The 12,538-nt window shown below is 41.1% G+C and overlaps 1 protein-coding gene across 1 annotated transcript in view; it reads right to left on the bottom strand.

The window, feature by feature from the left end:
• Positions 1 to 1,170: 1,170 nt before the first annotated feature.
• The window catches only part of MARCHF1 (membrane associated ring-CH-type finger 1), a 669,052-nt gene continuing 657,684 nt past the window's right edge, over positions 1,171 to 12,538 (bottom strand). Inside the window, 2 exon segments of the mRNA XM_080672550.1 lie at positions 1,171 to 1,588; positions 7,101 to 7,248. Of these exon segments, the coding sequence (XP_080528676.1) occupies positions 1,290 to 1,588; positions 7,101 to 7,248 (447 nt within the window). The 3' untranslated portion in view covers positions 1,171 to 1,289.

Here is a 12,538-nt window from a genome sequence, read left to right as displayed (position 1 = left end):
TGATTTGATTAATTTAGTGCTTTGTAAAATTATAACATTTGTGAGACTTTGAATGAAAGAGTGAATTAAGCTGCTGTTTTGAAGTATTCAACTGTTGAATGAATCAGAGGCTCTGTCTCCAAGTTTAGGGCTGTGCTAAGCCAATATGGTTAATTCAAATTGAGATATGCTGTAAGGATAAAATACATACTGAATTTCAAAGATTTGGTTCATAAAAAGAGATGTAAACTACCTCAATAATTTTTTATTGAGTTTAGAGAGAGAAACATTGATTTGTTGTTCCAATTATTTATGCATTCATTGGTTGATTCTTGTATGTGCCCTGACCAGGGATCAAACCTGTGGGACCATGCTCTAACCAGCTGAGCTACCCAGCCAGAGTCAATAATTTTTAATATTGATGACATGTTGAAATAATTGAATAAATAGGGTAAAAATAAAAGACATTCTCAAAATTCCACCTATTTCTTTGAAAAGCTTCCAATGCTGCTAAAAAAATTTTAATTTACATATAAGCCCGCACTTGTAGCTCACATTACACTTCTGCTAGACTACACTGTTTTAGAGGGTCCAGATAAAATATGGAACCTGAGACTTGATTTCAACTTCTGTGGCTATTTAGCAGCCAAATCATCTCCCCCAAAATCTCTGAAAAATCTTTTGTTCACCATTTAAATAGATTTCCAAGTATTAATATCTTCAAATGTATACTGTGTCTTTTAAAATCATTCATCTGTCAAAACAACTGGACTGCACTAACGCCATCAAATTCTGTTCTCTGTCAAAGTGTGAATATCAAAGATGCATCCTCCGAGTGTGCTTCTGATGTGCCTGAGGGACAATGTGGACAATTTCAAGCTTAAAACCAACTATGCTTGCTATGTCCAGATGAGATAGTTAACATTATGAGACCTTAGAAGAAATACACATTGCAATTCAAGTCTTTATTCTTAAACTCTCCCCTGCTACTGTGAAGACTCATGCGCCCATTTGGTCTGATGATGAACGTTGCCTGAAAGTATTCCTTGCTCCGGCGACGTTTAATCCTTTCAGAGACTACTCTTCAGCAAACTTGTCACGTTTCTGTATCACTTCAGACTCTGTTCCATGGGGTCTTGGTCATTTGGTGTCTTCTCCTCCTTTCCTTTCTAAGCCAAATAAGGGAAACGAGTCAGTGAGAGAAAGAGGAGAAGATACAGAAAGTGAGTAATTCAGGATCATCTCTGTCATTTGTTGTGGCCGAGGGTTAGAAAGATCTTCTTTGAAGGAACTCCCACCTGTTGCATCAATCACACGGGCATCACATCCGGAGGGCTGTCTTCTGAGGAGGGCAGGGAATTTGGACCCGTTTGTGACACAGGCACCACGACCGCATCCTTGGTGTCCGTGTTTACGTTACATGAGAAGCTCTTCTCCTGCTTTTTGGCAGTGTCTGGGCAGTTCTGCACAAAGATTACACGGTTGTAGGCCTTCAACCTGCGCCACAACTGAACGTAGGCTTTACACTGTACATACATGAAGACAAGACCTCCTGTGAAGCCGATGGCCACCACAACCAGTTTTGTCCAGAATGGCCATTCTAGGACACCTTGAAGCAAGAGAGAGAATGTTAACAATGGATTTGGTAATCTTTTTCTCCATGACCCCTTCAAAAGACCATGCCTGCCTGCTGTGGTTGAGCATGGACTCATAAACCAGGAAGTCGTAGTTGGATCCCCCATCAGGGCACATGCCCAGGTTGCTGTCTCCATCCCCAGTTAGGGGTGTGCAGGAGACAGCCGATCAGTGATTCTCTCATCATTGATGTTTCTATCCCTCTCCCTTCCTCTCTCTGAAATCAATAAAAACATATTTTAAAATAATTGTGGGTAAGGAATAGATTGCTATATAAATGTTAAATTTTGTGGATAAGAATTATAATCTGAATTGCTTAGTTGCTTTCAAATATTCTAAAGATGTTAAAATTGTATGTGAAGAAATTCTCTTTCCTACCACTGTAATCTCTCATATTTTTCCACCTATTATCAAGTGATCAGATACTACATTAGACTTTTGATATGTACTTTGACATTTATTCCTTGTAGCTAAATCTTTAAGGAAGACAGTGAACATACTGAGTGAAAGAATCAGAATTTAAAATCCTTTTAACAAGGTAAAATAATAGGTAGATGTGTGAGATTATACACACAAGCCTGCCTACCCACCCTCATTCCCTTTATAAAAGAGAGAGAAGAAAGAAGATACCATATCTCACCAGAGAAAGAGAATTCCTAAGTACAGACATGCATAAGATTTAGGATTGCAGTCCCTTTAGTCAAAATTTAATAAAAATTTTGTATTTTGTTACTGAGAACCACCACTTTCCTCTCCCCCACCCCAATATGGCCAAAATAGTGTCATCTAAACATGTTTTGAATGTAAAAAATTGTTGATATGTTTATTATACAGCAAAAGATAAAGGATGCATCCCTTAAAAATGGAGGTAATACTAGTCTTGACCTCATGGGGTTTTAGTGTGGATTAAATGAATAGTTCTTGACACATAGAAACTGCTACAAGAATGTAAATTGTTTTCATTGCTGACTGATTTAAATGCTACCCATCTGTGACTGACTTAATGGGTTGTAGATTAAGAGCAAAACTTTCACTGTACCTATATTAAGACATTTTTACTGCATTGAGCTTCAATCTTTGGATGTCCCACCTGGATGCCAGGCAACGAAAACCAGGAATCTTGGGAAGGAGAAAGTCCTGATGGCTGCCAGCCAAGCCCCTAGCATTTGTCGGCACTACACCTCCTCACCCTGTGCCCCTGAGCAATTCCAATTCCCTTCAGGAGAAAAGCTCAGAAATCTCACTAAAGGTTAGCTAAAGGTCCTGAAATACTTAAGTGACAACTCTGTGTATTGTGTTTGATAGGAAACACTTATGCTAAACCTTTAGGCCACAATGACAATGGCTTGAAAACTGGGATGTACCCACTGGCCCCTCTCAGACTCCTTTATAACTCCTATCAGGTAAACCACAAGCTCCCAGGTGGGTTTTTATGATATAGCTGCAGATGAGGCAAATTACTGATTTCCTCATCTTTGTTTTTTATGAATATATTTTATTGATTTTTTTTTTTTTTTCAGAGAGGAAGGGAGAGGGATAGAGAGCTAGAAACATCAATGAGAGATAAACATCGATCAGTTGCCTCCTTCACACCTCCTACTGGGGATGTGCCCGCAACCAAGGTACATGCCCTTGACCGGAATCTAACCTGGGACCCTTCAGTCTGCAGGCCGATGCTCTATCCACTGAGCCAAACCAGTTAGGGCTGATTTCCTCATATTTAAAACAGTGACCTCTAAGGTCTCTTCCAACTTTTAAGTTCCAATTCTCCTATCTTACATAGCAGGTCATGTGACTGGAGGCACCTGGGGGGTGTCTGAAAAGCCTTTCTGAGTCCCCAATAGCAGAAGAGAACCTGTCTCATTGCACAGCTGCAGAACCAATGCATATTTAGAAAAAGCACCCCATTGTTAACTTGGGATCTTTTTAGCTTAGGTTATAGTTACAAAATGTGTTTGTATAATGGTGTGTATGACTGATAAGACTGGGAGGTGGTTTTCTTCTTCACTTTTATCCTGGTTGCTTCTCTCCAGCTGGTATATTACTTTAAAAAAGAAAGAAGTAAAAAGAAAGAAAGGAAGAAAGGAGAAGTCTCACATATTTATAACCTTTTCCCTAACTTGTTTCAAGGGTAATACTCACAGTGAGTAAACAGGCATGATATATGTGCCTTATTGTATAAACACAATGTTTCCATTTATCTGAGGCAAGGTCAGGTTCATGGTGTCTTTGAAAAATGAGTCATAAAAAGAACCTTTTAGCTTAGGGTTAGTTTTACAAATGAGGACACTGAGCTTCAGAGTGACTAATGGTTTTGTTCAACGTAACTAGCCAGAGACCAAGGCGACACTAGAACCCTGGCCTCTGACAACCAGCCCAAATCAGTGCTTATCACGTTTGGATTGTTAACAATATCAACACATGTAATTAATTTTAAAAGGAATAGTTTAATCAATAATGCTGAAAAATATTTTATGGATTGCAGGGAAGTGATCTTTAACACACAGTTCTTATCTGCTGGACTCAGCTGCAGCCAGCAAAAATTTTGGAGCCTCTACTAATACCAAGCACTCTCTGAATAACGAATCATGGCCCCTGCCCTGGGGATACGTAGAGGCTCATGAGTGAGTCAGGCATGGGGAAAAAAATCAATTGGTTATGCTCGTCTTTTATGGTGTATACATTTAAAAAATTCTGGGCAGGCCCTAACCGGTTTGGCTCAGCGGATAGAGCATCGGCCTGCAGACTGGAAGGTCCCAGGTTCAATTCCGGTCAAGGGCATTTACTTTGGTTGCGGGTACATCCCCAGTGGGAGGTGTGAAGGAGGCAGCTGATCGATGTTTCTCTCTTATTGATGTTTCTAACTCTATCCCTCCCCCTTCCTCTCTGTAAAAAATCAATAAAATATATTTTTTTAAAATTCTGGGCAACAATGAAGTCTGTACCTAGAGTTTTTCTAATAGGTAGTATAAAACTGTTGTTTTTCTTGGTCTGTGTTTTGTTTTCAACACATAACGAGTATATTGGGGATTCTTCTAGAATATGTGAAGATAAGATACAAAGAACAACTGTTCTCTCATTAGAGTTGGCAACATGGGTAATTCAGGATATTAAAGTTTCAAGTACCATGTATTTTTATTTTTATTTTTTTTACCCTTCACAGGTGACAGAGAGAAAGAGAATGAGGTGAGAGAGCTATCTGGGGCATCATGCATATTTAATCTCAAAGAACAACCAGGTTTCGCACAGCTGGTGCGTCTTAGTGGTTGAGCGTTGAGCTATGAGCCAGGAGGTCACAGCTCCATTCCCAGGTATCTGCCCAGGTTCATTCCCTGGTTAGGGGGCATGCAAGAGGCAGCTGATCAATGATTCTCTCTCATCATTAGTGTTTCTATCTCTCCCTCGCCCTTCCTCTCTCAAATCAAAAAAATATATTGAAAAAAGAAAAAAACAAGAAGGGTCCCTCCCCACCACCACCACTTCAGGATTGTTAATACAGTTCAAAAGATTTTGCTGATTTATAACCTCAATTCTGGACAATTTATCCCTCTTCAAATATTTTTGAAGGTTTCTAAGATGGGTGGAAAATATGTTGACTTTGAAATGATGCAGTTGTTTTTTTTTTTTGTTTTTAAAGGTGTCCTTAATTTCCCCCTCACAAGTGGCTGAAGGAGGACAGAAAGAGCCCTGCAGGGTCGTGTACCTGGACCAAGTTGGGGTGACCCCTGGGAGGGGCAAGGCCACACTGGGCAAGTTCATGATTCTCAAACATAGAACTCCAAGTTAGACATCTACAGATATGAAGTCTCTGGCTGTCAAGTCTGCCCTTGACTGCTAGGAAAATCTTGGAGTCATGAGATCGTATGTTGGGTATAGGAAGGTGGGGATGGTGGTGGAATGACTCTATCTCTCCATATATATATAAGGCAGTGTTTCTGAAGCATTTTCTGTGACTTGGCTTGGGCCAGTACCTGTAAATATAGGGGACGTTTTTTTTTGTTGTTGTTTTTTTTAAAGGCCCTATCTCCTAGGTCCAAGGAAAAACAGTAGCCTGCAATTATTGGAATCGAGAGTCTAGGTTAGTGTTCAGCAAACTCATTAGTCAACAGAGCGGCAAACCAACCGCGGCTCGCGAGCCGCCGCATGTGGCTCGCGAGCCGCAGTTTGCCGACCACTGTTCTAGGAAATTATTTAATAAGGACCTAATAGACATGCTTAAATCCAGCACCTCAGGAACAATGCATAATGTAGTTTTAAACAATGTAGTTTGATATCAATTGTATAGACATGAGTTAAGATTGAGCCAAAAAACAAACAAAACCTCACCCTACCCGAGTTTCTAACCACAGCACTTTCATTCTCTTTCAGAAGAGAGCCGCGGGATCTGTCACTCCGTCACCACCCCTCCTCTGCCCCTCATCGCCCCCTTAAACTACATAAACCACATCCCAAGGCATTTGGCAAGGCCTCACAGTCCCTTTTACTGGCCCAGGTCCCCTTCTGCTTCTAGACCGCCAGGAGAGCACATGTTGGTGTGCCCTGCTGCCACCATGAGGGCAAGTGTGAGAATGCAACATCTTTCCTTTCTGCTTTTATGAAACCAAAGAAATACAGAAGTAACAAAGCTTTCCCTTTTAAACTATTTTCCTCACTTCCTCTCATCTTTTTCTTTCTTTCATGTTCCTCCTTTTTGAGGGAGGTGAATAAACATTTCATAACCGTGCAAAGATACAGTTACCATTTGAACAATTTCTCCTTTCAAATTCACCAGGGGTTTAATTTTGTGTTTCCCCTTCCCCCTCGAGGAAGAGGGGGTTAGGGGACTATTTCTCACTATTTTACCAGCTATGATTGAGGTTTCTTGTAACGCTTAGAGTCTGGTGAGAAACAGCTGGTACCTTCAGAAGTGAAGACAATCAATTTTAAACCACCTGTGCACGTTAAATGTTAGAATATGCCTTAATGACTTTTAAACACCCTTCTTTGCAGACTTGACAGTCAAACCTAGTATGTTTAAAATTCCAAACCACAGTGCTAATCCTACCACATTACACAGTATTAATTAACAAGCTATAACATTCTCTACCAGAGTATCATCTTATTCATGTTCTAAAAGAAGCAGTGACTAGGGTCAACTAAATAAAATGAAAAGGCCTTCCATTTTTACAACTATCGCCTTTGCAAAGGAGGAAGAACCTGATCCTTATTCAGCTCCTGCGAAGTCTGGAGTGGTGGATGGCATACAAGTATTTCTCCTCACCAAGGTTTACATGGACTTCATTTTCTCACCTCTCAGCTTGGGACCCCATACATCTAATGCTTTAGAGCTGGAGCACAATTGGAGAAGACTCAGTTTCCAGTACTGGTTTTTGCTAGTGTATCACACATGAAGATCTGAACCGGGGAAATGGTTTTCCTACTCAGCTCTGGGTATTGTCATGGAATCCAAGAGAGAGAAAGAGAAAAGGGGGGGGGGTGCCTCTTACCATTGTCATTGCCTTGCCTGATCTCCTCCGCTGTCCGATCTATTAATACATACAAGGACCACACCACACAGGTGATGGCGATGACGTGGAATGTGACAGAGCAGAATATTTTCCTCCTTTCACTCGTGGTCATCTGCAGTTTCTCCCACTGCAATCAGAAACAAATGGCATGAGTGAGACTGAACTTCTAACTAGGACATTTTGGCCCCCATTTACACCCCACACAGAGATCAGGATCGGAGGGAAAACATGAAATGTTTGCCTTGCCAGAGGACACTCATGTTCAAATTAGTCTTCATGTTTAGAAAGATTTGAAATCATAACCTGTGGCATTATAGATAACTTGGATGAATATTACAATGAAAATGATATTTTCCTAGTGTCCAAATGAACTAAATCAAGTCGTTTCTGTTTTGCTAGCCTATAGTTTCCTTGCCCCATAACATGAATGGGATACTTGCAATATTTTTAGAAAAAATTTCCTTCCAGGGTTCTGCATCTCACTTCTTTGCGGCACTAGGTTACAAATACCAGTAGCAATAAATAATCTCTTCTTGGATGAATATGTAACCTGAGACAGTGTTGCATTTTTTAATGTATAAATCCAACAAAATAGTTGAATGGCTGGATGATATCTGTGAGAGGAAGTCAACATGGGTTCACAAGTCTTCCAGAAAACACTGCTTTTGTTATCTGGGCAATGTGAGAAAACCAGCCGAGGCCCCTTTGCGAGCAGTCTTGATTTTCCGCAGTCACCACGATTACAATGGCTGCCCCCCAGTCACGCCCTGCGCAGGGAGTTGGGGCTGCTGCCTCTGTCTGTGAGAGGAGGGGGGGTTACTATTGTTAGAGTCATACGTGAAGGGTTACATGAGGGAAGGTGTCCATTATTAACTTAAAAAATATTTTTATTGATTTTGATTTATATTATTTTTTTTTTAGAGAGAGAGAGGAAGGGAGAGAAACATCCATGTGAGAGTAGAACATCAATCTGCTGCCTCCTGCACACCCACTACCAGGGATTGAGCCCTGACCAGGAATCAAACCAGCAACCTTTAGGTGTACAGGGCCCCGCCCAGCCAACTGAGCCACACCAGCCAGGGCAAGTCCCTTATTAACTTGGAAGAAATAGAGCCTCAAATGAAATTGCAATGCTTTGACAGCTAGAGTATCATTTCATTTTTGGGTGAGGAACTGTGATTTTATTTTTCTTTGCATTATTTCTGTAGGAAAATCTGGCCACTATGATCTTATTAGAGGTGACTTCATGTGATAAGCTTTTAGTAATCTATGATTCTTTGTATTCTTTATTTACAGTGCTCTTGTTAAAGCAAAATCTTTAGAACTTCGAAGACCACCACCCCCACATGAAATTTCATGCACAATCCAATAGAAAACAAGAGGGCATACGTTATGGTCCATAAAGCCCTGGTTCTGAGACATGGGTGAAGTCCTTTAACCTCTAGGCCCACTTGCCTCATCATAAGATGCAAATTGTGTCCGAGGTTACAACAGAGCACTTTGGGGAGAGGATGTCATTCTTTTCTTCCTTTATTAACAGACCAGAGGCCCCGTGCACAAAATTCGTGCACGGGATTGAGGGGGGTCCCTCAGCCAGGCCTGCACCCTCTCGCAATCTGGGACCTTTCAGACATCCCTCTCGCCATCCAGGACCACTGGTTCCTAACTGCAAACCTGTCTGCCTGACTGCCCCTAACCACTCTGGCTGCCTGCCTGCCTCATCACCCTGGTCTCTGGTCGTTCTGGTTGGTCCACCATTTCGGTCGCTGGGTTTATATTATATAGGACCAGTAATTCTACAAGGGCCAGCATTGTGCTCAGAGCAGAGCTGCTTTCCAACCTTCCCTGGCAGAGGCGGACATGGGCTGTTTTCCAACAATGAGATATGAGCGGCTGTCTACGGGCACATGGAGTTTTTGCCATCCAGACCTGGAATTGCCCCTTCCCCCTCTCCTTCATTTCCTCTCCTCTGCTACCTGCAATTCATCGTTACAGTAAGAGTACCAGCAGTCATCTTGCAACCTGGAGGAACAGCCTTGCGCATCGGGGAGACCTCAGCCCTATGAGCAACAGCCCCTCCACTGTTGCCACTCACGTGGGAGGAAAATACAGCCCCATCTGATTGAGCCATATTTCCCAGAACTCTGCTACTTGCTGTCAAAGCAATTGCTGATCAATGACTGAGGTGGATGCTTCCTAACGTCCCTTCCAGGATGACGATGAAGGTCCTATCATTTCTTTTCGAGGAGAGCACAATACTTCAAGTCTGATCATGAGGCTCCAGAAAGCTTCTTAGAGAAAACAATGTTTTATTTACAAACACCGTCGGTTTCTCTCTCCTCACTGGCCAATCAGCACACAGTTTTCTTTATAAGGGTTTGTTAGAGCCAATGAATAATTCATACTTCATCTTGTACTTTCTTTTTCATCAAACTACACTTTACATAGTAGTCCACGTAAATAATGGAGAGATCTTAGTAACAGGGCCAGGGGAAAGCCACATGCTTCAACATCGAATCTATTTTAATTAACCAATACTGAATTGAAAAAATCTTAGTATGGGTATCTCAGTTTTCACAGATAAGCCTGATTTTTAAAAATTCGTTTTGTTATTCATCTATTGTAATGTTAATTGAGTAATCTGTGTAAGTATAGAATTGATTATCATTTGGTGATAGCATTTTGTGATTTAATAACTGTTTCTTGCATCAGCTCAATATTCAATAGGACCAAATACACAGTGCAGGCTGCTACAGAAAAGCAGTTTTCATTCTAAGTGTTCCAAGTGAATGAGAATACCTTCAGCAACAAAATATGCATATCAAATCAACCCTCAATTGTAAAACTGGCTTTAGGAAAAAAAAATCCATAAAAATTGGGTCTTCTTAAATTTGAGGATAATTTTGATGCTGTGGCTGGAACACATTCTTCCAAATTAATGAACCTCAAATAGAAAAGTATCAGGGGCTGGCAAGGATGGACCACGTCAGGTAAAGACTTCTAGTTCTAGACAGTAGAAATTCTGAAGTTGTCACTTCCTAATCTCAGGAGTATTTTAAAAAGTGAAGTGCGAAGGGACCATCTAAGTTTCCCACTTTATAAATCTTGCAGGGACTATTCAGGAATTCACTGACAGCACACAGGGAAACGTGATACCACCACGCCCTCCTCTGCACGATCAAGTTACTGCATACTATGGTCAGCACAAGGCATCACCAGAAATCAGTGTGTGGTAAAATCTCAGACATAATGGACTAATTCCGGCAAGGGGCTGTCGGTTAAAGCTGAAAGTCCGTTATATAATAAAGTAGGTTTTCCACATGCATATGTAAAAAATGACAAATTAGTTAGTTTACCTATTTTTACGTATGCAGACCTTTTTGTGTAATTAAAATGAAGTATACAGGGAAAGTTTAATTTCACAGAAAAGTTTTCTATATGTATTACAGTAATTTTAAATTTATTCTGAATATATCTAGTAAATGCATATACCCACCAGTCACTGAGAGTAAACAAATGTACACGGCTGGGGCGTGGCTTAGTGCACGTGGGAACATTGTGGGCACACGTAAAAACTGCGGCAGAAAGCCACCACACGAGACTGCAGAACCAATTATCCCGAATGTGATGCGGTGTCACCACGTGGTAACCATTCAGTGTGATCACGAGCTAATCACTTGGTGTGATTACCTGCTAATCATTCAGCTGATCATTCGCCAAACATTGTTCACAACTGGTGACCTTGGATTTTAATATGTAGACTATAGTTGCAAATAGGTAACATTTATCTATGTCAGTGAAATTACTAAAGCATTTTTTACAACATATGGCCTATTTGCTATAATTTGTTAAAAATAGCAGTGAATTAATAACAAAAATATACTAGTATATAATGTGTTAATTTAATTACAAGAAAATCTTGGTTAAAAGCATTTTAAAATTAACGGGGTGTTAATTTTCACATATGACACATGGGCTGGAAATTTTGTCTGTTAAATCCGAAGTCCGTTAAATTGATGTCTGAAAAATCAAGGGTTTACTGTATTTTATGAAATGTTCATCCATATCCTTGCATTTTCAGGTTTGCATACAAAGTGTGAACAAGTGTTACAAGCCTACACAGGGAGGAATGGATGGAGAAGGCAAGGACAGAATTCTTATTTTAACAAAGATGTCACGAAAGGGCATTCGTTTAGTATTTGGGATGCTGACATTCAATAAGAGCTCACAAAAGATTTTGTGATAGGAAAGTGATAAAATGCACATAAGCATTTGTGCTCCCCGGCCCGGTTTTATGAAATAATGTGTGCTTATGCCCTATGACCACCTGTATGATATTTACCCCTGTGACCTCTGCAGGCAGGGCTAATTAGAAAGCAGAGCCTCATAGGGTGCTTGGCAGCACCACCTGGCACCTGTTAGAGATGCAAACTCTCAAGCTCCTCCTTGAAATGGTCCTCTGTTGGCTCTGCCCTGTAGTGGAAGAAGTGTGGCTCTCTGACAAGACAGCAACCTCATGTTCACCTTGCCACCCACAGGGAACCAGGGCCACGACCTTTCCTATTTAGGTTATTTACGAGTGAAATATCGGCCCTCAGATCCCTCTGTTTTAAGGTGACACGTCTCTCCAAGTGGTGTCAGTGATGCTGGTGGAAATGCTAAGCGAGGGCAGGGCATGCACCCCAGCACACCCCCAGCTTTCCATAGCCCTTCCCACTGCCAGCTTTCCCACTGTCCCCATCAGTCACCAAGGTCTCTTTACACCTTCACAGTGGGGCACAAGCTAAGGTGGGCAAAGCCAGTTTCACATAGTGGTCTCCGACCTTGCTTTAGGATGTATAATCTCTGGGTCTTTGGTAGCTGGTTTATTTTTCTTGGCCTTTGGTCCCTTGCAGAAACCCCTCAACAGTAGGAAGAATTAAACGGAACTTTGTTATGCATTTAGAAATAGCTATAGAATAGTTGCAGAGATGTCAAGTATAGCATAGGGCAGTGGTCGGCAAACTCATTAGTCAACAGAGTCAAATATCAACAGTACAACGATTGAAATTTCTTTTGAGAGCCAAATTTTTTAAACTTAAACTTCTTCTAATGCCACTTCTTCAAAATAGACTCGCCCAGGCCATGGTATTTTGTGGAAGAGCCACACTCAAGGGGCCAAAGAGCAGCATGTGGCTCGCGAGCCACAGTTTGCCGACCACTGGCATAGGGAATATGGTCAATAATATCCTAATAACTATGTATGGGTCCAGGGAGGTACTTGAAATATCGGGGAGACCACTCTGTAAAGTACATGATTGTCTAACCACTCTGCTGTATATCTGAAACGAATACAGAATAATATTGAATATAAACTGTTATTGGAAAAAAGAAGTATGTATGCTACTGTACTTTTCTGAAAAGATTTCCACATTGGA

Source organism: Plecotus auritus (assembly GCF_963455305.1).
Source record: "Plecotus auritus genome assembly, chromosome: 6".
NCBI lineage: Eukaryota > Metazoa > Chordata > Mammalia > Chiroptera > Vespertilionidae > Plecotus > Plecotus auritus.
This window is presented reverse-complemented; position numbering and strand designations above follow the sequence as displayed.